At 43.1% G+C, this 27703-nt stretch overlaps 1 protein-coding gene across 1 annotated transcript; it reads right to left on the bottom strand.

Moving 5' to 3' along the window:
• Window positions 1–709: 709 nt before the first annotated feature.
• On the bottom strand, window positions 710–27491 carry ZNF365 (zinc finger protein 365). Its single transcript, XM_043596438.1, has 5 exons — window positions 26869–27491; window positions 24412–25167; window positions 11170–11350; window positions 4247–4284; window positions 710–3509 (listed from the first exon to the last, which is right to left on the bottom strand). Exons 2-5 carry the CDS (start codon window positions 25152–25154, stop codon window positions 3248–3250), a joined length of 1224 nt encoding a protein of 407 aa, XP_043452373.1. The 5' UTR covers window positions 25155–25167; window positions 26869–27491; the 3' UTR covers window positions 710–3247.
• Between the last annotated feature and the right edge of the window lie 212 nt (window positions 27492–27703).

The raw sequence follows: 27703 nt of genomic DNA, 5'->3' as shown, positions 1-27703 counted from the left end.
ATCTCTGGAATTCACTTTTCAAGGATCCAGCCTAAGCAGAATCGAGACACTGGGATTTATTTATGTTTTCTCCTGCCCAGAGATCATGGAGAATGTCACCGTTATTTTTCAAGAACATTATGACCTGGTGAATCCATCAACCTTAACACGAATAAGTAGAAGAACAGACTAAGGTCACCTCCCTAAAAGCTCTAACAACTCCTAAACAAATGGCACCCTCTCGATTTTCCTAATTCCATGGTTCTTAAAAGACCAAATGGCTGAGTAATCACCTGATGATATACAGTACTTCTCTCTGTTATCTATTGTAATCGGTCTTGGGTCTTGCGATGACTGAGATGTATAGCCTATATAAGCTGGGATATACACTGTGAAATCTGTTCATGGTTTTTGCTAAGAGTTGCCAAGTTTAAAAATAGAGTGTAGGAAAATTACTCATAGTGTGGAGGAAGATGGGAGAAAAGTACCAAATGGGCTTTTAGTGAGGCCTTCTCAGTGTGAACATATGTAAAAAGAACTTTTTGATATAGGCATTGTGATCAACAAAAACAATCAAGCTTAGTTTTTAAGAAAGCTTATAGGTACAAGATCATGGTGATTATATGTGCAGTGAACAGTTTATTCACTAAAAACTATTTTGTTCACTGTTAATGGACCAGTACACTTGGGTCCCCAGAAACATTTCAACTAGACAAAACATACCAACACATTAGTCATAAATATAGCTTTATTATTATAATATTTCGTAATCTAAAAACTTTTTCTTATCAATTCTGGGAAAAGAACATTCCAACTTACATACAACTGATCTACCCTGCAGAATACTGGAAAACAGTGTCTAAGCAACCTGAATTTAGCATTTGAGAATCCATAACTTTGGGAAGAAAGAATGAAAGACTAGTTCAAAGAAAAATTTCTTCCTTACAAAACAAATCATAAAAATTAGATCCATTCTTCAGTTTAACCTTGAACATGTTTTCCCAGAAACTTTGGTAATTTCTTCAAAAATCAACTTGCAGGTTGACTGCCCATGTGGACAAAAAATATATATATTTAAAAATAAGACCCCAGCTGGACACAGTACATGGCTTGGGCCATGGTATGTAGGTGGAATATCCCTTGGAGTGAGCCAGCTCCCATGTTTCAACAGCAAATTTATGTCTCTAAGGAAGCACAACATCTATAATGCATTTCATTGTATGAAGGTCAGAATTTAGTTGGAATTAAAAAGAATTTTTTAATATAATAAATCTTAAAATCATCTGTCTTATGTAATGTACATACAGTAGATATGACATTATGGTGCTTTCTGGAGATCACAGAGTACCACTGTCAAAGAGCGCTGCCATGCCCTCTAGGCATATTAAATAAAAATCGAAAATGTAGGTCACATTAAATAAACAAAACCAAATCTGGCTATACTACCTTTAAAAACAAGTTGTTGTCATTGCACACACGTGTTACGGGACAAAGGGCATGCAATACAACAAGTCAGTTTTTTAGTATGTAAAAGGCTAGAGTGCAATCATGGTATAAACACCAATAATAAATAACTTTGGAGGAGATTAATTCTCCAAATAAACAATAATTATAACATTACAATTTTTACAGTGTTAGCCTAAACAGTGATATTCACTTCACAGCAATGTTTTTTCCCCACTTGATAGTTGCCTGTATATCATACGAATGGCCCACCCCCGTGAGCCAGATGTCAAAGTGAAGGTTCAAAAATCAACATTTTCACTATGATAGGTTCAAAATGTTTGTATAATGATAAGTTACACTTTTCAATTTATTGGAATTTTAAGTAACTGCTTTATACCTATTTTTAATGCATTGCTAATCTGATGCTTATCGTAATAACAATCATTCTACTAATGTTAATTAGGTTACAATTTTAATTTTTAAAAGAAGAGAATTCAACTTACATGAACTAATGTATATAGTTTAAAAACCACCCACCACAAACACACACCTTTTGCATGAGTATTTAAAAATAAATTATTAATATACTTGACATATATATTTTGTTTTATATATATATATATATATGTATATATTTGTGGACATAACTACTCTTTTCTTCCAGAAGGATGTCAGCACTTGTAAACTCTGCAGAAGACCTGATGATATTGTTAACGTTTAAAAAAAAAAAAAAAAAAAAGGAACATGGAAATTCATTCTTGAGGGAAATCATAAAGCAGAAGGTTCTTAACAGATGGTTCCTTGTGGAAACAAAGGCTATTTTAGGGAGGGAAGAGGGACAGTCTCAGACTGTGGATCCCACGTGCACTGTTTGTTTCAGAAACTACTTTAAAAAGCAGTGTTCAGTGAACACTTCCAATACCTGGTTGAAAGGTAAGGACGTATATTTAGTTATCAAAGGGCACAGAGGCAGCAGGAGGTGAAGAGTGAGGCCAGCAAGGAGACAAGTCACGCCTGCAGCTCACGGAGGCTGCCCACACGACCAGGGAAATAGGTCTCGGGAAAGGCTGAGTAACATCAACAGTGTCCCAGGCTGGCTCTCAATGCACTACACGTGCCATCTGCTGGCATTCCAACCTTCAGACCCTGAACTGGTGACGGATGCTGATCAAAGGGTTTTACGGTTTTAATCGGCTTTTCGGCCCCAACCACAGGCAATAATAACGGCTATGAAGACAGAGGCTGTGGCTTGGTCTTAGGGTGCAGAATACGCAGCCAAAGAAGAAAGCAGAGGCTCCCCCAAATCTGAATAAACATGCTTCCAGAGAAACAACAAACCTGAATCAAACAAAGTAGAAATGAGAACTGAAGTCTAACTGAACGAGTCCCTGAAGCAACCCAAACACTGAAATCTTGATTAACCAGAATACTTGGTTTGTGTGGCCTTGGGTCCTAGGTTTAATCACCCCTGCACAGAACCCCAGGTACAGAAATTACTGGAGAGTGGTCTAATTATTTTACAAGTTGGAGCTTTTACTAACATTTTGGAATAAAACTGCTTTCATTTTTTTTTTTTTCAATTCTTTCTGTAATCTGCCTCTTGGTTCTAAAAGGGGCCTATAATAAAACTCTGGTTCCCCGAGATTCCCGTTTGTCAAATTCTGGTTAATCCAGGTGCTTGTATGGACACAAAATAAATGTGTTATGCCCTTCTTTTTCCCAATGTGTCTTACTATGGGATGTATCCAAAAGGGCATTATTGTTGGCCCCTAGAACAACATTCCACAAAGTCCAGCAATGGTGGTCCAGGGCCACCCCCCTTTCAGATGATGTTCACAATTGCTGTGGGCTTTTTTTTGGCCACCTTGGGCCTGATGTTGCCTTTTCGGCAAAACCCCAGAGGCTCCCCTTTCTTCGATGGTCTGCAGAGTTCTCGTGGGGACTCAGCCTGTTCGTGAATGGACTTAGCGGGCTGCATGCTGGCTCTGTCATCCTTGGCTTTTTTCAGGTAGCTCCTTCCCTTTGGATGAAAATGGATCTTGAGATCAGCGTGGTTACACACAGAATGTGGGTGCCCTCGACTTCTACAGATGGTTGCACAGAGGGAAATGAGCAGAAAGAAATATTTTGTTTAGAACCTTTAGAGAGAAAACCCATCCCTGGCACAATCACTCCGGCATGCTAGAGTGGCAGTAATCCCACCAGTTAAGTCAAATATAAATTGGTATTTTTCCTTCAAAAATTCCTGTGGGCTTCATGAAACGACCTCATGATGTCAAATTCCCAGGGAGATCTTGCTAGCTCTATTCACCAGTAATAAGACTGAGACATAGAAAATTTAAGTGACTATCTAGGATAAAACATACACAGCTGGTCTCTGGAAAAGTTGGGACCAGAATCCATAGCCCTGGACTCTTTAAGTGACTGTATATAGTAGTAGCATAGCAATTACAAAGTATATGAATCATAGTATAAATTTACACATCTGTTTATATTATAGATATCTAATGTAGCACACACACATTAATAGCACTGTAGAGCTATTATGACTATAACTGTACTTCAATAAGAGAAAGTTACACTACAGAATACTGTAAAAGTACTCCAGTAATACTATCATACTGCCTTATGGCATTTAATATAAGGCTATCAGCATCATTAAAAATCATATCCACAATTTACAAAATTAGGCACACGGGCAGGTACATTTTCACTTAAGACTTCCAAGTCCACTTATAATATAGATACCATATAAAACGTAACAGGAAAATACATTATGCAAACATTATCAAATGGCCCAAGTATAAAAAGATATACATACAGGCATTTGGGTTTCCTATTTGAGGAGATATCTGTAAGCTGAAGGAAAACAAATAAGAAGAAACATTACTTCGCTTGAACGTTGGAACTGACTTTAAAAATCTTTCTCGCTTCTATTTTTAAGAAATTGTTCCCATTAAGGAAGCCAGTAACTGCTATGGGTAACACGGCCCATGGCACCTGCTATCCCAGCACTGAACGAGAACGTCTCGTCTCGTGTTCAGCCTCAGCTGACTCTGGGAGCCTCTGTGCTCCCGGTTCTGAGATTTCCAAGAAGCCATTATCAGTAGATCTAAGAAATTTCAAAACGTTGAAGAGTCCTCTAATACAGCAACATTTGAAGAAACATGTTTCATAAAACTAGAATGATATGCCATTATTTCCCGATTAATTCAGGCTGCATGTGCAGCTAATTTACCACAGCTGTGGTTGGTCACAGTGTTATCAACTAAAGGGAAAATTGGCATAAAATGTTTATTGCCTAAAATACATCATTTCTAAAGTGAGAGCATATGAAGACCAACTCCACAACTGTCCCTGAGGCCATCTATCACTGAGATTATTTTCCACTGCCCATAAAATATGCACTTTTGTGGTTGGGCTCAAATATCATTTGCCAAACAAATTGATAACTATCATTTTGTGATCCAGATGTCACCATCCACTTTAGAGGCAAACCCAGCGTATTCCCAACCTTCAATTCCTGATCTCCCTGGGGTAAGCCTTCACTCAAAGTAGTGGTGTCATATCAGCAGGCAGACAAACAGAAGAAGAGGAGCACAAAGAAAATATGTAGTAAGGGCCATCTTGGTGTTGGGGCCCAGTATGGCCAACACACGAGTCCCTACTGTATTCAAATAATCAGAGAAACTAAGTTCAGCATAGCAGGGTCACTACCCTGGGTCATCTGTTTGAAGCTTGAGCTTTAGTCAGAAGCAAATCAGAAAGCAGCTTTTTCTTTAATTTTTAAAAAAAATGTTTATTTACTTTTGAGAGAGAGAGAGAGAGAGAGAGAGAGAGCATGAGCAGGGGAGGGGCATAGAGAGAGGGAGGCACAGAATCTGAAGCAGTTTCAGGCTCTGAGTTGTCAGCACAGAGCCTGATGCAGAGCTCGAACCCACGAGCTGCAAGATCATGACCTGAGGCGAAGCTGGATGCTTAACCAACAGCCACCCAGCACCCCAGAAAGCAGCTTTCTTAAACCTTTGAGGGTCATGTGCCCAGCAGGGCAAGATGGGATTCTTGGCATCTGCCTTCTGATTCAGTCAAAAGTGAGCTTTATGGTTGACCCTGCTCACACTGGCTGGATTCAACACGAGATTAATCAATGTGTACAGAAAAAGGCACCTTGCCTGCATGAGGGTCGTGAGGTTCTGCAATATATAAAGAAGACAGGACAGACGGCTCAGGCAAACACCAGGCTGGCAGCTTCTGGGAACCTCAGCAGTATGAGCCATGGCCCCACAGCCACCAGTAAGGGCTTCTCAGCCCGGCTCCTTGGATAGACATTAGTATATGCGTAAACCGTAAAAACAAACAAGAACGTGTAGGGTTTTTCTTCCTCTAAATTGCCACCTACTTTGGGGCACCTGGGTGGCTCAATGGGTTAGGCATCTGACTCAATTTCAGCTCAGGTCACGATCTCACAGATTTGTGGGTTCAGTCTCTGCATCAGGCTCTGTGTACTGGCAGTGCAAAGCCTGCTTGGGATTCTCTCTCTCGCTCTCTGCCCCCCCCTACTCACGCTGTCTCTGTCTCTCTCAAAAAATAAACTTTAAAATAAATAACGTGCCTCTTACTTTTTAAAATTACTCTTAAGGCATAACAAATTTTTTTCACTTTACTATATCTATGTATGTAAGCATATAGTTTGATGATATGTTGTATATGTATATGTAATACTCTGGGATTTTATGTAAAACTGTGTGTGTGTGTTTACATACACATACATACTTCCCTCCCTGAGGAAAAGGCGAACAATGTTATCAAATGTTCAAAGGGGTCCCTGACTTCCAAAACGTTTTAAGAACCAAAACCTTGGTGCCTATGAATGTCACTGATGGACCCTGCTGGGACCTCAGGAAATTAAAAGAATTTACTGTATATTACATAAAGGGAAATGCACAAGTGTGGGTGCCAATGAGCGATAAGCCTCACATATACGCATATGTACAGGTACCATAACTTGTGCATGTCTGTACATCACCCACTGGATAAAATACGGACTACATAACCACAATTAACCCTCAAAACCACCTTATGAGACAAGCATTGGCATCCCCCTTTCACAGATGTAGAAAACAAGGCCAAAAGTGATGCAGCTGGTTTGAAGCCTCAATCTTTACCAGTGTTAGAGCTGGGCTTCAAACCCACGTGAGCACATTCCAAGTCCAAACAAGACTTCACTCGGCTCAGCCTTCTCAAAGAGTATGTGTTTGTGTAAAAGTGTGCAGTTTGTACACAAAAGTTATGTGGAATCCATAGCTGGGCTGGAATTTCTCCAGTGATCCTATAGATCATGGGGCCTTGGGTGGAGGCAGGGCCGTTATCACAGTCCCCACAGAACCTCACATGCTCTCCTCCCTGTGAACACAAGAGGCCACTGTTCTTTCTGGCCGTACAGCCACAGGCAGACAGTAACGCTCTTCCTCCTTAACCCACTTCACTGTCTCCGTTTTCTCCCCGTCCAACTATTTTGCCTTCTTTTTGTTTAGGGAAGAGGCGAGTTTGGGGATGGGGATCGAGAGAGTCCTTAAGGAAGGTTCCATGTTGGAAAAATATAAATAAATTTGTACTGAGAGCCAATCTATGTACTTCTAAAACTCAAACATGGTGTCTCGGGTTGTTTTGGGTTAGAGAAACTGGACACCCAGCTCTCCTCCAACCTCCGCTTGGTGTAAATAGCAGCACTGCAAACTGAACTGTTCGGGCCAAAACGTTAGATTCATTCTTGATTCCTCCCTTTCCCTCACCTGCTAAAAAAGTAATCCTTCAGCAAGGCCAACTGGTTTGGTCAATTCTATTCCCACGATACACCCCATACCTGCCATTTCTCTCCATCTCTGCTCTCACCAAGCTACCATCTGCCACACAACAGCCTTCTAACCTGTCTCCCAGTCCTGCACCTATCTGTTCCCCCACCCCGCAGCCAGAGCGATTGTGCTAAAACAGCTCACCTCCTGCTCACAACTGTCCAATCAACGGCTTCTCTCTGTTCTAGAATGGGTCCAAACTCCTTATGTGACCCAGAAACCCCGGCATGATCTGGATCCTTCTTGAATCTCTGACTAACTCTTCTCACGCAAACATGCCAAGCTTGTTCCCTTCTAAGCCACTTCCCAGTGTGCACAGAGCTGCCTTCCTCTGGTTATTCAGGTCACAGTCTAAATGTGGCCTCCCGTGCAGGGCTGTTCCTGACCGTAAGGACCACTCAGACACATCATCTTACTTTTTCCTTTAAAGGGGTTGTCACCGCAGGAAACCATCTTTGTTGCATGTTTACTTGTTTTGATGCCGTCGCCTTCCTCACGAGAGCAGGAACCTCACCCACCTCATTCACCCAGTTTCCTCAGCACCCAGAAAGAGCTGTGTCCCCAATAAACATGTATTAAGTGGATGGCGGCTAGTCCTAATTTAGCAACCTACCGGAAATAAATGCAACACTTAAAATAAGATTATCCAAGCTGTTTCATGACCTTCCATTTGGGCAGTTCTGTGCGTGTTTTTGGCAGATGGGATATCAGGTCACTTTAGGTCTAATTCAACAGCATTTTTCAGAGCATAAAGACAAAGGATCTGAGTAAGCATGTTACATTTTTAGAAATCAGCCAGGTGAAAAAGGAACACAAATGCTCAAGGGAATTAAGGGGAAAACACAGAGGCTGAAAACATTATTTCAGAAAAGGCACTAACTGGGGTGGCATGCCAGGCTGTCATGAGCTGAGGTGTGGAGGGAATGGGTCAGGATGTTCTGCTCCCTCCCAGGGTGCACTGGGGCAAGGAGCTCTCCTGGGTGGGGCTGAGGCTCCAGAAGCCTGGGCTGGTACCTTCACTAAGGTGGGCCAAGTAAGTCAATAAAGCTATGATTCAGAGCTTTTCCTGCCAAAAGCATCCAAGTTCCTCTGTGTATGTACAACCACCACAGGAACCCTGGGAGGCCAGACTTAGCAGCGCCTTACATCAAAGACACTGTTCCTAATTTCACAGGTGCATGTATAGTGTTAAGATGACATAGATGAAAGGAAAAGGGAGAAACGGTCTGAAGGACCGAAGACTGAACTGTGATGCGGTGCATTATGGTCCAATGCAGAGTCGAGAGGACTTCCATGAAAACAGGGAAAGTACTCAATCCTTTCAGAAACAAAGCACCTCATTCTTGGTCTTCTCAGGGCAATGTGTCCTCCCCACGGGAGTCCCACAGTCCACCTCACTGTGGCCTGACCATGTCCTACTCACAGTCAGTGCTCACTTCTATCTTCCCCACTATCATCTTAACTGCATTTTACTTTCTTTCCATTAGTCAATTCTTCCTTAGGTAGATCAAGTCTGATGAAGGCAGATCATGCCATGTTTAGGACACAGAAAGCATAAACACAACTACGTATCAAGTTCCTGCTGTGTTTGTATATATATGTATGCATACAAACGTGTGCCTGTAGATCTACGTATTTATGTATCATACGTGTGTGTTGTGTGTGTACAGGCAGTCACACACGTACATAACTTCATATATACATAGCTGACTAGAGCCGCGGAGATGCTGTCCAACTTGTGACTATGTGGTGCCACTGTGATGAAAATAATGACTAGCAATGTCTTTGAAAAGATGTTTAATTTTCAAAGTGGAAAAATAAGCAGAGGAAAGTGAGCACAGAAATATAAGTAAGAGAGAGAACTATTCGGTTTCCTCTCTTCCTCCTTGCCTTCCATTGTTTTCTCTCTTTCTTTAAGATCCTCTTGGCTTAGTATAGTAAAATTTTACACATTTCTTAGCTCTGGGTTACTTATAAGCCTAAATAGTCAAGCTGTTAATGCTACACTTTTATTTTAGAATTCTTACCCACCAAAGTCAGGTGATGATCAGAGAATTTAAGAGGCGCAAGACCCTAGCGAGCATCTAGTCCAACTGCTTCATTTTAGTTTAGTTTGTTATTAACTTTTTTAATGTTTATTTATTTTTGAGAGAGACAGAGACAGATAGACACAGATGTGAGCGGAGGAGAGGCAGAGAGAGAGGAAGACACAGAATCTGAAGCAGGCAAAAGGCTCTGAGCTGTCAGCACAGAGCCCGACATGGGGCTCAAACCCATGAACTATAAGATCATGACCTGAGCCAAAGTTGGACACTTAACTGACTGAGTCACCCAGGCACCCCCAACTGCTTCATTTTATAGAAGCATTACAGGTCCAGGAAGACAAATGGTCTCGTTTAGTCAGGAGAGGGGAGCTAATGATCTGGAAGCCAGGCCTTTTCACCTCACATGTGAGCTCCATGACCTCATGCTGCACTCCCTCCCGATAGAGGGCAGGATGGGAAAAAAGCAGGAAAGGGTTCAGTGTGTCCTTCCAGCCACAATGAGTTATGACTGGACTCTACAGAGGAGGGAAGTATAGGCTCCCTCTCAGACCACAGACACCAACAGGAAAACAATAAACACGCACATGGCTGCAACTGCTTTGATTACAGTAACTGAAATCTCACAGAAGTAACAAACTTACTTCTTTCCAGTCTATTTTTGTTCCTGACCGGAAACTTCTAGAGCCCCCATTGTTTCACTGCTCTAAGGCTGAGTGTACATTACAGTAAGACGGCAGAAGGTTTCTTCACTTCTTCCTTCCTCTCTCCCTTTTTCTCCTGTTGTCTGTCTCTCCCTCTTGCCTTCTTTTTCCACCTGCTTTTCATCTCATTCCTTCTTTTTTAATTTAACATGTTTCCTTTTACTCTTGGCTTCCAGAATGCTCAAACTAAACTTTTTAATCAGCCAATAGCAACTTTTCCAACATTCTGGTTAGCATAAATGTTTCCTATTTTTCTTCTCCTGACATGGACAGTCCACGTGTGGGGAAGTGAAGAATCATTTTTAAATCTTTTGGGAAGGGGATAAGCATAAATAAGGTTGAATAGATCATGAAAATAGTATAAGTAAACCACTCTGGGGTTTCAAAAATCCTTTCTTTGGCTTTTGTTGCTTATAAGAAAAAAAAAACTGTTTGGAGGGCCAATCTGCCCAACCATCTCCCTCATCTGGAGCACGGGTGTTGTATCTCCTCCCACCCCCAAAGAGACCAGAGAATCTTGATCAAGCCCCTGAGGAGAATCTGGACCTTCAGCCGTATGCACGGTTCTCATCTGGGCTCTGGGGGTCTCTTAAGTCCCTGAAACGATACGTAAACTTGTATGCAGAAATCTATTATAGAACTGTCACTTGTGAAATTTTCTAAGACCTTTTCAAAATCTACTTAAAGAATGTTTCAACTATAGAGACTATCAGAAGGTGCTGTCCTTCCTGCTAAAGAAAAAAGAGGTACGTGGCTAGATCCCACTGTTACTTAAAAAGGCCAAAGCTTTCTTAAGATTCTCTTGAAGAGCTCCAAAATGGGACAATACTTTCCAATCTACTTGATCGCCCAGGTTGACACCGATGATCTGCTTGGACACTTCCAACTCTGTTACTCTATAATATAAAACTATTCCTGCCTGTTTATCTCGGTGTGGAGTCGCAGGCTGAAGACAACTGTGCATCCTGGATCTCGTCTTGGATCCCCTGGTGTCACTTCGTAACACAGGCATGGCTGGTGCAGGGCTTTCAAATGACGCCTAGAAGGTTCCTGTAAGTCATTCCCCAGCTCCCTCTTCCTCTGTCCTGGACCCAGTCTCGCCATATCCAAGGACCACAGCTTGGTGGCTGGACCTGTGTGACTTACCATGTGCTCACCGATGTCCCGGCAGAGGCCAGCGGCCTGCTGGCTTTGGTAGTACTCTAACTGCTTTTCTGCCACTTCTACCCGTTGCAGCAGATTCTCAATAAAGTCCTGGAGCCGAGCTTTCCCTTGAACCTCCTTCTCAGCTGCTGCTTCCAGGAAATGGTTGAATGTAACAACTTCTCTGCAAGGCAAAAATGTCAGAACACAGAGCGGAGAAATGAGACAGGAATTCATTCACTCAGCACATATTTATTGAGTGCTTACTATGCGTCAGGTACTGCCCTTGGCAGTATGCTCACGGCCATGACAAGAGATAATGCTACATTTCCGTGGTTACGTTTAGAGATTACATTTTAGTAGAAAGAGACAGTCATTATAAAATATACAAATCAATACATATGTCAGGTGGTGGTAAGTGCTAGGGAGAAAACAGGGACACTGGACGCAAAGGGACAGAAAGTAACAGAGGGAGGGAGAGTGTGAGTGAGATTTTAGAAAGCAGAGTCAGGGACGACCTGGATGGGGATACATTTGGACAGATACCTGAAGGAAGCAAGGAGTAAGACAGGCAGATATCCAGGGACAGCAAGCCAGGCCTTGGGTGGAAACATGCAGACAGGACTGAGGTACAGCAAGGAGGCCTGTGTGGCTGGAGCACAGGGAGGAAGGGGGAGGACAGGCCAAGTAGGGGCCACCATGAGGATGCTCGATTTTCTTATAAATGACATCAGAAGCCACTGGACGCTTTTGAGAAATGTTCTGACTTACATTTTAAAAGTCTAGCTGTTGGGGGGAGAAAAGAGTACAGAGAGGAAACAAAAGGCCAGGCTGAGCACTTCAGTGTATAAGATGAGTCACCTTGTACCAAATGTGTGTTTCAGCTAAAAGTGAAACAGTCCAAGACATGCCATCCCCAGGCAGATGCAAGGACCGCTGGAAAGCTATTTTAGAGGACACAGGACAATCAATGTGCAGGGTGCCCTTCCCTAAAAAGCTGAGGAAAATACCTAAAACAACATTCCGTTATCCACATAACTGTGATTCACAAATCCAGAAAAAAATTTTTTTTAATTTACATTCAAGTTAGTTAGCATATAGTGCAATCATGATTTCAGGAGTAGATTCCAGTGATTTATCCCCTACATATAATACCCAGTGCTCATCCCGACAAGTGTCCTCCTTAATAATGCCCCTTGCCCATTTAGCCCCTCCTGCCACCCACAATCTCTCCAGCAACCCTCAGTTTGTTCTCTGTATTTAAGAGTTTCTTATGTTTTGTCCCCCTCCCTGTTTTTATATTATTTTTGCTTCCCTTCCCTTATGTTCATCTATTTTGTATCTTAAATTCCACATATAAGTGAAGTCATGTGATATTTGTCTTTCTCTGATGAATTTCACTTAGCATAATATACTTTAGTTCCATCCAAAGAAAAATTTTAATAACCTTATTACTACTTTGTATCTTCTTATTTCCAATGCATGTATGAAAACCATATTTTTGATTTATAATAAATCAGTTTTTTATACAAACTCAAACACATCAGAAATGTAAAAGAAACCCCATTATTCTGAAACAATGTAACAATTTGGTAGCCATTCTCATGAGCAACTCTACAAATACACACACACACACACACACACACACACACACACACGACCAACAGATGCTTATTATCACAACTCCATCCAATTTGCCTTACTTAGTGAGAAATTATGAAGATCCTTTCAGCCTTTCCCTTTGTATGCCCTGCCACGCCCACGAGAGGCAATGAATTTCTATAATTTTACTACCTGTTGGATATAGTATTTCCTTTATAGGTCTTCAGAATCTCTCTCGACCTTCAAGGAGTGCCCCCTCATTTTTCTGGCCATGTTCAACTTATGCAGAACCAAGATTCTAAAGACTGATCATCATCCTCCCAGCCTCTTTCATTTTAGGTTAAGAAATCCTACTAATAAGGATCTAACCTCAGGGTGCCTGGGTGGCTCAGTCCGTTCAGGGTCTGAGTCTTGATTTCTGCTCAGGTCATGATCTGTTCATTAGTTGGAGCCCTGCTTGGGATTCTCAATCTCCCTCTCTTTCTGCTCTCAAAATAAATAATAATAAAAAAAATCTAACCTCATGCAGCTGCTCTAGACAGTTGATGAAATTCATGGTCTTCTCTATACTTTCCACTCAGTGCCATAATTTCTTGAGAGTAGAACTTCAGGTAGGTCTGGCCCAGGAAGTTTTGTAGAAGATCTTTACAAAAGAGCTTGGTAGTGGTTTCCAGCTCCTTTATTCTGTACAACTAGTCAGTGACTCACTTTTACAATTAGTTGTGATTTTTTTTCTCACAAATATGTCACACTTGGTCATACTGAAACTTGTCTGACATTTCCTACAGAGTCAAACGTCTCTGTAAAACCTTGGAAATTATATACTTATAAAAATAGAAAAGAGACAGGTTCTAACATGATGCATCACAGAATTGCTTATTATAGTAGCCCCCTTTTTTCTTGTTTCCCATCCAGGATCAAATATAAACCCCAATCCCACGATAATTCTATTATCTTTCAGTAGCTAAGAAATATTCACATAAAAGAAATGAGTCCTTTTGGAAAGGAGTTTTCTTCCATCATCAAGTTTCAAGTTTATTTCCAGATGTTTCTGTATGAGGCCTGAACGGAAGATGTGCACTTTCCAAGCTGTTCAGACCACGGACACAAGCCAATTTTCAAGCTCTACCATGGCTCATTCAGCTTTGATCTGCCTCTTAAGTAACCCTAACTAGCAGCAAAATAACGGAAGGTCCATTCAGGTGCTACATCCAGCATGCTACATGCTGGATCCATCACGGCTTCTAGGAATGGCTGAGATGGAGCGCAAAAGTATGGCTAGAAAACACAGCCCAGGAAACGTCTGTTCCTTCCTCTTTCTAACATTAAGGTGCCCATTCGTTCAGAGTCAAGCCCACTGTAGATACTTCATAGGTGATATTTAGGATACCTGAATCATGACACAAGTCTCCAAACTGTACTTTTAGGGAAAGCAACCAAAACCCACAACCCTCTCCACCATCTAAAAGAAAAACACAGAGAATGAGCCAGTGAATTCTTTTTCAATTCATTTTGGTTTATAATATTTACTATATCTATCTCATTACAGAAATATTTTACATTTATTATGGGAAACATAAAAGTTGACCTATTAGAAGATCTAACTCAGCAAGGGGCGAATCAGCTTTTTTGTTCTCTGTTCTAAGCCCATCATTCAATATAATACATGAAACATAATGTTCAATATATATTTGTTGTAATGAATATTTTAAAAAGACAAGGAAGAAACAAAAAATGACCCATAATCCCAACACCCAGAGGTAACTGCTATCAATATCCTTGTATATTTTTTCTAGTCTTTTTTTTTCTATGCATATTTACTATTTTGGGGCTCTCAGGCTATAAAGCTTAAAATGTAAAACAGCAATATTTGACAGCTTAATCCCATAGGATTAACATCCCAAAAGCAAGAAAACAAATCTAAGTGCAATATAGTTTATGACTGTAGCTGTATTTTTAAATCATGTAATGTTTTGCTACTGGTTCTATTTAAAACTCCTGCAAACTAACATTCATGCTCCTAGCTGATCCTGGAGTGTTATGTCTTTTTCTAACCTCTCCCTCACCCAATTACCTTGTGCCCTGAAGCTGAGAAGTTAACACCCTTTGTATTTTTCAACCAACCTGGCACCAATACTAACTTAATTTCAGTTTATGAATGTTTCACATCAACTAAAAAAAAGAAAGACAAAGAAAAAGAAAAGACAGTTAAAACAAGTCTGATGATTTAATTTTAAATCAGAGGTTATACAAGACAATGGCTGGAAAAGTTCCTCATACCAAGAATATGTTTGGGTGTCTGTTTTAGATAGAAACAGCAACAAAACCCAGTGGCTAATTATGGTATAGCATGTGTGCACAAGTTCAGATTCCCCTTTCACATCCTGTTCAATCTGGATTAACAATATCCAGAAACACCTCATATTTCCCCAAGGAATCTTGGGAATTTCCTGAATGAAAAAGGAAGAGGCTTAACTATATTGCGTTTGTAGTCTCTTTAATAATTATACCCCAGGGGCGCCTGGGTGGCTCAGTCAGTTAAGCGTCTGACATCGGCTCAGGTCATGATCTCGCCCTCCGTGAGTTCGAGCCCTGCGTCAGGCTCAGAGCCTGGAGCCTGCTTCGGATTCTGTGTCTCGCTCTCTCTCTGCCCCTTCCCTGCTCATACTCTGTCTCTCTCTGTCTCAAAAACAAATAAAAATATTAAAAATTTTTTTTAAATAATTATACCCCAAACAGTAAAATATCCATTCAAAGTGCAAGGAAGACCAATGGATTTCAATGTAAGGGAGAACAAAATATGCACTAATATGAGTACAGGTTCCATATCTCAAGTATTCTTGAAGAAACTACCAATTGTTGACTTATGGCACAGTATCGAAGCAGAATATCCTCTGTTCTCTGAAAAAGCTATTAAAGTACCCCTCCCTCTTCTTACTACAGACACACAAGAGGATGGATTTCCTTTATCTACTTCAACCAAACAACAAATTTGCAACAGACTAAATGCATACGGAACAAGGTCCAGCTGCCTTCTATTTAAGCCAGATATTAAAAATATTTGCAAAACTCATAAAACCAAGCTGCTCTCTTTGCCAAATTGTTTTTGGAAAATAGTTGTTTTTCATAGAAATATGTTATTTATGTTAACCAGTAATGGGTTTTTTTATTGCTACTTTTAAATAATAAGTCTTTTTAAATTTGTAAGTTTTAAGTTCTAATAAAGGAAATATTGATAGATAAAACTCACACAAACAAAAACTTTTGAAGGTCCTCAGATATTTTTTTTTAGCAGTATAAGGAGAAGTTGTGTCAAAAAGTTTGAGAAGTGCTGTCAGGCTTTGTACATGTGATCCTGAGCCTCAGAACTCGGGTGAGGGTGGGCAACGAGGGCTAGAACACTAGTAAGATGTAGTCACAGACCATACACTTATTTATTTCACTATTCAGTAATTCAACAAGCATTTATTGAATGTTAACACGTACCGGGCTTAGTGGTGAGGCACTCATGAACCCATGACTGTCTTCACAAAGCTTACTGCCTAACCCAGGGGTCAGCCCATTTTTCTGCAAAGGACCAGGGAGTAAATATTTTACGTTCTGCAGCCCATATGGTCTCTGTCACAATTACTCGACTCCACCTAGCACAAAAAATACATCAAGACTGTAAAACAATAAAACTTTATTTTTGGACACCGAAGTTTGAATTTCATATAATTTCCGTATGTCATGAATTATTCTTTTTCTTTTCAATTTTTTTCAAATTAAAAATTCTTAGCTCACAAGCTCCTCAAAAACAGCTAGCAGGCTGGGTCAGGCTGGTGGTATACTAACCCTTGATATGGTGGGAGAAGCAAACATTATACATTTTTTTTAATGTGTATTTATTTTTGAGAAAGAGCACGAGCAGGGGAGGGGCAGAGAGAAAGGGAGACACAAAATCTGAAGCAGATTAGCTTCAGCTATTAGCACAGAGCCCAACATGGGGCTAGAACTCATGAACCATGAGATCATGACCTGAGCCGAAGTCAAAAGCTTAACCGATTGAGCCACCCAGGCGCCCCGGGAGAAGCAAACAAATACTGAAATAAATATGTAATTACAAAGCTGAGCGGAATAACCAAGAAAAAGAATAATACGATGCCATCAGAGAGAAGAAGAAGAAGAGACTTGTGTGGTTTTATTTTAGGTTCTTAAACCCTGTGACTTCGAACAGTGAGAAGGCTGGAAGGCCAGATGGGAGAGAAGATAAAGGCAAACCTGAATGAAATCCAGTCAAGCTGTGGATACAAACCAGCTTCAGGGAAACTAGCAGACTCTAGGCCACTTACAGGCCCATTGCTGGCTTCTCATATACACGTTTTTTAAAAAGTTAAATATAGGGCACCTGGGTGTCTCAGTTTGTTGAGCGTCCCACTCTGGTTTCGTCTTAGGTCATGATCTCATGGTTTATGGGATTGAGCTCCCCATTGGACTCTGAGCTAGCAGCAGGGAGCCTGTTTGGATTCTCTCTCCCCCTGCTCTTCTCCTGCTCACACATGCATGTCTGTGTGCGCTCTCTCTCTCTCTCAAAAAAAGTTAAATATGATAGGATACAAGGTTTTAGGCTTCAGCAGAAAATACGCTTATTTAAATCACTATTTGATACTAAAGGAAAAAGTATCAGCACGGGATAAGAAACTGGCCTGAAGCTTACTGCAGAATGATTCACAGAGCTAAGCAATCTGTCAGTATCCTGAGATTCAGAAACAAAGAGGCAATGAGTGAAAAAGCCCTTTCAGTGCTATCAAAGCTTTATTTAGAAAAACTATTTGTTCCCTCATGTGCTCATTCATTTACAGGGTGGCCATAAGGTCTGAGACACAGATAATATTTCATTTTTTTTTAAAGATTGAACCCCTCAGTTACTTCTGAGGTGGGTTAAAGGCAAAATAATTCAAAAAAATCAAAGATATACTATCATGTGACAAACCCACTCTAGAAGCAGGTGTAAAGAAGGGCACCTGGGTGGTTCAGTTGGTTAAGCGTCCAACTTGGCTCAGGTCATGATCTTGCAGTCTGTGAGTTCGAGCCCTGCATTGGGCTCTGTGCTGACAGCCCAAAGCCTGGAGCCTGCTGCAGATGCTGTGTCTCTCCCTTTCTCTGCCCCTCCCCCACTCATGCTCTGTCTCTCTCTCAAAAATAAACATCAGAAGCAGATGTAGCAATAGAGGGAAATGTGCATTAATGCACCACAGTGTTCACTGCAATTTTACATAGGCATTGAACCATGCGTTGTTAATAAGAGGCAACACACTGATCACATCATGTATTATAATTTATAGTTATTTCCCTATGTGTCCAGCTTTCATGGCCACCCACCCTGTAGCCTCACGCTCCCCCTGGGCCTCATAAATGCACAGCACCTCCCTCTCTGCTCCAGCACCAGGGAACTCCCTTCATTCAGCCTGTGAACCAGGTTCTTATTTCTGAACATGCTGTTCTTCCACTGGGGTCCCTTCCTCTGCGTCTCCCTAGTCCCCACTCTTTAGGAGCCTTCTAACCTCAGGGCTCTCCTGTTAGGAAGCTTTCCCACACATGCCTAGGTGTGGGGTAGGTAACCTGCTGTGTTCTCCTGCTGTGTTCTCCCGCAGAACGCTGCCCCCTATCACACTGCACACTACAGAGAGGGTTAGTCATGCCATTTGTCCCATTCCACTGTGAGATCTGTAAGGTCAGGGACCTTGCCTGCCCTTCCGCTGTGCTACCCCAGTATCGAACATGAGCCCAGCACACAACACGGGTGCAAAAAATTCCTGCTGAATGCACAAAATGTAAAACTACATCTCTAGTTGAAACTCTGTAACTGACGAAAAGATCCCGAGGTTTCTTTTTACCTTTTTCCAAACAAGTACTGGGGCATAAAACCAAAAAGTAATCCACAATACAGGCACCTCCCACAAGGCTGAGGGTGGGATCTAAAATTGATGCCTCTCTTCTATTCTTAAACAACACTTTAAAATCATATTCTCCTCCCAAAGGCAAAGCCCTACCAAGTTATTTAAATTTCATTTTACATTACTGATTTATGAACCTCTTTGGAGGTATGTGAAATGGTAAAAATACCTCTAGCTAAAAATAGTCTAGCTATTGATCACAGAGCACTTCAGACAGACCGTAATGTCAGCCACGAGGCAAATCCTGAAGCTGGAGTCAACCCCTTTCCAATGCTGGGAGCCTGGCTGCAACCTTGGGAGCTCAGGGTTGGCTCCGATGTACCCCATGGAGCCCCCCACAGGGTGGAATCCGCACCCACAGCCCGTCTGAAGTCACGTCATCCCTACTTTTGGTGACCCTTTGCCTCATCTTTCTCTTTCGGCTTCTTTGACTAAACCAAAAGGTATATAGTTCTCATTAAGATCTATCTAAGTAAGTCAAATTACTCTTATTGGTAATAAGTAGGTCAACACTACATTCTAAGCCCCTCAGTCCAGAGAGAGAAAAAAGATGGACTAACGTGAGACACACAGAAAAACTGAATATTTTCCTTGGTCTCCAAATTTTACCATCCATAAAAGGGCATGTTTGACATCTAGCTTTTCCTATATTAGTTTGTAAATCTTCATGGGAAACAGCCTGGAAAGAGAGGACCTCATTTATCTAAACACATTAAAATGTGGAGCAAACAGACCCCTTCCTGTCCCACTGAACCCTACGTGTAACATGATTTTTCCTGGCTTGTTTCCTAGCAATGGATCCATCTGGAGACCAAGTTGTCTACTCACTGCTTTAGCTGATCAAAAATAGGAATGTTGTAATTAAGTGGCAAGAGGGTTTAGTTCTGCAAAGCAAGTTACCAAGTCAAACTTACCTTTAAATTTTTTTTAATGTTTATTTATTTTTGAGAGAGAGAGAGAGAGAGACAGAGCATGAGTGGGGGAGGAGCAGAGAGAGGAGGAGACACAGAATCCAAAGCAGGCTCCAAGCTCTGAGCTGTCAGCACAGAGCCCGACACGGGGCTCAAACCCACGAACCGTGAGATCATGACCTGAGCCAAAGTCGGACGCTTAACCGACTGAGCCACCCAGGCACCTCCAAACTTACTTTTAAAAGGCCTGCATCCCACAGCCGGCTTTGGGATAGAAACCTATTTGGATAGAAACCTAAATGCACATTACCTGGCTCAGGCTACCCCTGTATGCCCCTTTTACCATATCAAAATGTGTAATTTTACCTCCTGGTCTCTTCCTGCCATGAAAGCAGAAACTGGACTCATTTGGTTTACTACTGTATGACCTAGAACAGCACCTGGCATTCAGCAGGCACTTGGTGGAAGGTTTGTCTTCTGGCCAACTCCCAGCCGAGAACAGGGCAAATAATGAAGTAAGAAGGGAAAGATTATATCTATCGTAACTTGCAAGGGAGTAGGATGGAAATTAGGTAGAATTACAAAGAGGCCCCTCACCATAATCAAGGGCTGGCAGGGGCACATGCTCCATTTGGACTGGCCTCGGACATCCAGAGAGTCAAGTTAAAAGCCCTTGTGGCAAGTTAAAAGCCCTGGGCTGGTGCTCCAGAAGTTTAATATCATAACCACACTTATGACGCTAGCATTTCCCTATTTCCCACCACCTTTGATGCCAGCTGACATTTCCTTTAATCTCATCAGAAAAATACATGATGTCACCATTGCGGCTCTCTCAAAACAGCAAAGAAGCAAGCTCATTCCAAAATGGACCAGCTTCATTATTACATAAGTCTTGACGCTTTGGGCAAATACCACATTTTCAAAAGTCTGGCTGAGACAGTGAATTAATGGAAAAAAGCACTCAGCAGAGACACAGGGAATACTGGTTTCAATTTCAGCTCCACCACTAAATTTTTGGGTGAGTCATTCCACTGTGCTGGTCCTTATATTCTGCCTCTATAAAATGAGAGTGTTATCTTGAAGGAGACGAGGAGTACCTTCTAGTTCCAAAACCACATGATCTCCTCAGGGGCCATCTCCAATAGTCTCCCTTCTCCCTGCTATTCCCTTCAATGTCAATCTCCCCTGGTCACCCCGGCCACTGATGCAAATACTCGCCTTCCTCCTCATTCCCCAGTGTGGCCTTGCCACACAAAATGGTTTATCTCTAATGGTTTATCAACTTGAAACCATGGCTTCTATTTAAGCACTTGTTCAAACTACCTTGGGGCTGAACACGGACATGTTCACAGATATGTTTTACTCTTCCCAGGAAGAGTGTAAGCCCCTCAGGGAAAAACAGCATGAATTTCATATTCCCTATATACACCTAGCACGGTGCTGGGCACATCACGGGTACTCAATTAGGACTTTCCAGCCTTACCTGCAGAAGGAGGTATAAGAAAACTTGGGATTACTGTTATTCCACTGATGTCCTCCAAACTTTGGGTGACCAACTCGGCCATGAATCAGCTAGTATCCAAGTTTATCCTTTCTTGTTAAGGGATACCTTACAGCAAGGTTGGCTGGGATTGATTTACCTGATTACGGGCGGTGCTACCCTATAGCTCTGAATACTCCTGAATAAGTAAGTACCTGTTTCGATAGTACTTTTTAAAGTGGCAGAGACTTTGTGAAGACAAGGCACACCTTTTTCGATGTGCACTCCAGAAACATACAGATACCTCTCTACAGACGTGTAATGAGACTCACCAGCACCAGAGTGTAAGATGCTGCCTATTCAAACAATCTCCTCTGTCATCGAGTATACACAGGACTTCCACAGTCCAAGGGGTTCAGCCTGCAGACGGCTGCAGGGCAGAAGCAGCCCTGGAGTCTTTTATTTCAGTTCAAAAAAAAAAGAGGATTTTAAAGTTGAGAGAACAAATCCGTAAGCAGAGGAGCCTCATGTGAAATCCATTAGCAAGAGAGCCTCATGTAGATGTTTGCATTTTTTTAAAACACCATCTGTGTCTCGAAGGGTCCCCAGAGTTTAAGGCGATTTCGAATCGGACTGTAACCGCCTACTTCCTCTCACAAATGAGTCTTGAGAGCTCATTCGGAGGGGGTTAGCAGGGCAGTGCAGTTCCTGGTTAGTTCACAGCCAAATAGGGTCTTCTCATATCTAAAAGGTCACGTCTCCGGTGGAAGGCACAGCTCTGTGAGGGATGGTGAGGAGGGAAGGCACACATCCTAGCCAGGCAAATCCAGTCAAATTAACGCAGTTTCAGCGGTATGGCAGCTGCGCAGCTGGCTTGCATCCCCACTTTGGGGGCAGGGGTGGGCATCAGGGAGGCTGAACACTATAGACTCCGAGGGGGCTGGCCACAGTCACCCTCTCAGACCAAGAGCTCCAGTGTCCTTTCTGGAAACAAGACCCTTTCAGTGCTATTTTATGTACAGAAAGAGTGATTATTTGAGGCCTGAATACAGAAACTGATACGACAGACCAAATAAAAGCTTTAAAAAAATGAAGACTTTGTTAATTTTATGTTTAAGAGTGTAAGGCAGTTGCACTGTATTTTCATTTAAAGTTTTTTTTAATGTTATTGGTTTTTTTCCTGATAGTCCAAAATGACCTACTAAAAACCAATTCATAATTTATCTCCAAATATATTCACAAAAACGTGAACAGAGATGCATGTACAAGGATGTTAAGGGAGGCATTATTTTTAATACCAGGGAAATGGAACAAAACCGTGTATTCATTAATAGCAAACTGATGAAATCAGCCATGAAGCAGCCACACCACAGAATACCATGCAATAGCCAAAAGGAATGACATAATCCTATATTTAGTGCATGAAAGATGCCTACAACATACTATGTTAAAAGCAAACTCCACACATAAGTGGTAGAACAGTATGTGCCATGATTCTGTTTGGGAAAATAATTCTCTCTGCATATAAAGTACAAAGGGCTGTATGTACACAGGAAAGGTCTGGAAGGACATTCACAGAGCTAAACAGTGGCTGTCTCTGGAGGAAGGAGTAGGGTACGCTTGGAGAAGAGGGAGACTTTTAGTACATGCATTTCCACCCTGTTAAATCTTTTTTTACAAGTATGGATTACTTTTTCAATTGGTCCTCAGGTGACCACACTGGATTAACATTACTACAACTAATCCATGCATGGCCCACTTTACACCAAGTCAGTTAACCACATATTTTTAATAAGAAAGCACTCTTGAACCCACAGCCCAAAATAAAAGTTAGAACCTTGCCAACAACCTAGACCTAACTATCTGATCCTCCCTGCCATCATTCTGTCTTCCCTCCAGGCAACCATCGGCCCAAATCCTACATTCATTTTGACTTGTGTAATTAACAAATAAAACATGACAAAAAATATGTGCAATTAGTTTGTTTTCCTTTTAAATTCACTGCTCGTCAATCAAACAGAAATACCACAAATGTAATTCTAAGCTTTTCTTTGCACATAGGGGAACCCATCTGCCATTTTTCCAGTGACGCAGTATTAATCACCCTGGTGGCCATAATGGGTATTGGCACTGACTTCCCACCAGGAAACTCCCCATGCCAAGAGAGAAACTTTTTGTTAGAGATCATTTCCCTAAAAGCAAATAAATCAGTGGCTAACTCAAATCTGTCCTCACTCTGTAATTAAAAAATTTCTAGTTGATCAGAGCAGGCTTTCCCTGTAGGTCAAATGTAGGCATTTAGTGATACCGGGTGATGATCTCTTTAATACACACGGTTTCTTATCCTCTTGCCAAATGAAGGAAGCTTTAATTACTACACTTTAAGAGGCAATGCATGATAGAAGAGTGCCAGTGGGCAAAGAGAGTATGAAATTAAGTCCACCTCTATAATATAATCTAAATTACTTGAAATCTTCCTTCTAGGTTGTCTTAGAGTGCCAATTTGTATGCCCTTTGATTCTACGAATTCTGAACCTCCATTTAAATTTAAATCCAACACTCTGCATTTGGGAAATACACTGCACTGTTATGTATGCTTTTCTAGTTTGAGTGAATGCCATAATTAATGATAAGGAAATGCTTTCCCAAGTATGATGTTTTTTAAAGTAATAGCTTGTCAACTCTTTGCAAGCAGGCCTGACCTACTCTAGTATCACGTACCATTTTCCAAAAAGAAAATTCTCCAACTTAAGTCACGGAAGTCAGTAGTATCAGGAAGTTTCCTCTGGGTTTCCTAATATCTGCTTCTTCCAAATAAAAACTATAATTAAATGGATTCTCAGTTAATTAACACTAGCAGATAATCCAAAATGGCAAAGAAGCCAGAACCACTGGTATTTACAGCATATTTTTACACTTGAGTAAGACAGCATCTCTTGTTCCTGACTCGACTGCATGGAGCCTATCAAGGAGGACTGGCTCCCCTAGGGGCCCTCTCTGCCTTCACGTTCAACTCCCCCCCCACTCCCCAGCTGGTGCTGGATCCCACCATGGATACAGTGCTACTGCTCTCGCTAAAAATGTTCTGTAGCTTCTAAGGCGAGAAAGCACTAAGTATTTTGACTTTCCTGCTGCTGGACTGCAGACTCTACACAGAGAGGGTATATACTATCAAAAAGCCTTGTGCCTCCCAAGTTCAACTGTATCCGTGAGAAATGCAGCCAAGGTACCTGCAAGTAATAAAAACCAAACCTCGCCTTAGATGTGCTTGTAAGCTGGGGGGAGGTGCCTAGAGCGATGGCACAGCACCACTTACTCTTCCTTCCTGAGCAGTTCCTCCTCCGACTCGGTCAGGCGCTGCCTAAGCGAGGCAATCATCTCCACGGCCACATCCACCTGCCGGTTCAGGGCCCGCTCCCGCCTCTGCACCTCCTGCTTTTTCTGTGTCAGCTGCACAAAGGCTGCCCGAACTTCCAGCAGTTCGGCAGTTTTCTGGGCCAACTCTTTGGTGAGTTTATCGATTCTCTTCTCGATGGTCCTGTCCACGGCCTCGACCATCCGGTTGAATTTTTCTCTGACATGAGCCTCGAAAGCAGCCTTGGTGTCCGAGGTGGGCAGGCCGGGACTGGACCGTGGCCCCTCCAGTGAGTCCGCACGCAGGTCCACCGTGGTGTAGGTCTGCACGTAGGACACTGGCCGCTCTGCCACCACCTCAAATGGCTTCCTGTCCTTGGAGTGTTCGTGTGAAATGCTATACAAGTTAACATAGCTCGGTTTCTGCTTCACCCCGTTGCCAGTGCTCTGCAATTTTCCCTGTTTCAGGGGTTCTGCGGAAGTGACTAGGTCTGTGTCTTTGAGGGATGGAAAGAGGCTGCATTTTGTCAAGAGGGTTCTTTCCTGGTAGCTGTGACTGAATTCCAGATGGGCCCTCAGCGAAGACAGGCTTCTAAATCTGGTGTGGTCTCCACACCTCGGACAGCGGAATGGCAGGCACACAGCAACATTCTCAAAGGACTCCTGCCAGGGGTATCTGCTTTCCTCAAAAGCCTTCTGTTGCATTACTCTTCAAGTCCTGGGCAGGGCCAAATGAAACAGGTAGTTTACATGTCTGTTAAAAAAATGCCTACTGAAATGCCTGTTGCCACCCATGTCCATGAGGGCAGGAACTTTTGGCTTCAAATTACTTTTGCATATAGTATCTTATATTAAAATAAAAACCTGTGATCCGTGGGCCAAATCCAGCCACATTCACTCATTTCTGTATTGTCTAATGCTGCTTTTGCACTAAAGACAAAGGTGAGTGAGGCGTTGAGACAGAGACTATTTTGGTAAAGCCAAAATTACTACTTGACCTTTACAAAAAAGTTTGCCAACCCCACCCAGGATTAAAAAAAAAAAAAAAAGGAAAAAAAAGGTGGGTAACATTCTCTTTTAGCAGATATCAAAACTGAAGCAAGGAGGTAAAGTAATTAATTCAAAGCCAGATGGTAAATGACAGATCCAGAAGTGGAATTCAAGTTTCCTGCCCTCCTGAATTTAGTACCGCTAACTGCAAACCTGTGCCCTATTTTATGGATACAATCCTGATAAGCATGAATTCCAAACGTGAGGAAAACTCACATGAGTTGTCAACATTTGTCCTGAGAATGCAAGTTCAGCGATCTTTCTTCAAGCATAGGAAAAATATCACTCAAGCTAGACGTAGTGGCATTAAGCACACAATGAGCTGGAAATTTTTCAACCTGAGATTTCGCCTTTAGTTATTGTTGTGATGACATAAACCAAAATGTTATCATTGTCCCCCATATTCCAGATTTACTGACATTTGGGAACTCAAGATATCAGCTATGTTTTGATCCAAGTGGGGCCATGGCCGTGGCCAAGCCTTTATAAAAATACCATGCGCTCAATGGATTTTTCTCTGTGATCCTGTTTTCATAGGATAACCTCTAGAGATGACCAATGTTTGAAACATGCAGGTATCAGCGTAACTCTTTAGTGAGTTCTTGTTTCGTTGAAGGAATTTATTATCTTAGCCCTAGCAACAGATGACTGGTAGCAACCCTACTCTGCAAACAGGGCACACATATTCCCTTCAGGAGTGGTTTCTGCTTAAATGTAACAAGCATTGGACCCCCAAGAGAGGAAGCTCAGCTAAGGGTCAACACTGTAAAGTGTTGTTATTGGGCCCTCAACCTCCTCAAAAGCAGAGGCGCAAATGGTCCCCAGCCAGCTAGGCAAAGCCTCCAGGTTAATAAGCCTCTGGCCCCCTCGAGAGGGGAACCTCTTCCTGTGCTACACCTGGCTGTTTAACGACCAGTTTTGTGGACACAGGATGCACAGACTGGCCCAAAAGGCCCAGGAAAGGGAAGTCTGGATTCCAGGTGGCAATGGGAAAGGGGTGGCATCCCTGAATGGGGAACCGGGTTATCACGCGCTCTGGGAGTACTCCTGCTTTCAAGGGCCCAGCGGGAACCCCAGTCCACAGGGTTGACCGAAAAGCCCCAATTTCCTCTGCCTGAGCCGGGCAGCTGGCAAAGGCGCTGCACGGAGGGTCCCGGCTCCCCCCGCCCCAGCTCCGCCGCGGGCCGGCCCCAGGCGCCAGAGTGGATACATGCGCGCACGAGTTTCCGCAAGTGGGGGCCGCGCGCCCAACTCCCGGCCGCGTGGAGGCGATAGGCCCCCTCCCCAGCCCGGGACGGTTCCGCCGGCCCCCTCCGCCGCGCCCCGCGGGCCGGGCCGCAGGCGCAGAAGCCCAGCTGCGGCCACTTACCCGACTTGTTGCTGCAGCTGCAGCCGCTGCTGCTGCCGCCGCGGCCGGTGCTGCTGCTGCGGGAGCGAAGCGGTTTTCAGCAGAGCCGTAAATCAGGCTGAGCCGGGGCCCGCTCCCACCCCCCGCGCACCCCCGCGCCGGGACCAGCGGCGTCCAGGGCGGAGCGTGGCGCGGGCCGGCGGGGGCGGCGCGCGCGGCTGCCGGGGACCCCGGGGCGGGGGGGTGGGAGGCCTGGAGCGCTTTGCCCGGCGTGCGGGAGCACGGTCTGCCCGCCCCCCAGCCGTGGAGCGGATGGGGCTCAGGATCCCACTGACATCACGCGGGGAGCTGCTGGGATCACTCCCCGGGGGAGGGACGGGGAAAAGCGTGCCAGGCTCCGAGGCGCTGCGCTTTCTGCAGGCCCTGGCAAGCTTTTTTGCACTTTACAGTACTGGGGAGCGGGAGACTGTGGGTGAAGATGAGGCATGGCTGGGTATGTTCGCGGATCTGCCCGCAGGAAGGTCCAGGTATTCGTTTTAGGACCTCTTCGTCCTAAAAAACGGGGCCGAGAATGTCCCAAAATAATAACCTAATCTACTCTAGCGGTACCAGCCGAGCGTTCTGGTGCTAAGTTAACCGGCAGAACTAAATCTAGTAAAGTATAAAGGTTGTGAAGAAATAAGGCGAGAAGCCCCCCTGCCCCCGCACCCAATCTCTGGTGGACACGCCTCCTCCCTCCCTTAGTCCCCAGGCACTCAGTCTTCGCCCCTCCCCGCAGGAGCCAAAATTTCCCAACCTAAAGAGGTTTCTTTCCTTCTGAAAGACCCTGATGACTCAGCTTTTTTTTTTTTTTTTT

This window comes from Prionailurus bengalensis, chromosome D2, assembly GCF_016509475.1.
Source record: "Prionailurus bengalensis isolate Pbe53 chromosome D2, Fcat_Pben_1.1_paternal_pri, whole genome shotgun sequence".
NCBI classification, from domain to species: Eukaryota; Metazoa; Chordata; class Mammalia; order Carnivora; family Felidae; genus Prionailurus; species Prionailurus bengalensis.
This window is presented reverse-complemented; position numbering and strand designations above follow the sequence as displayed.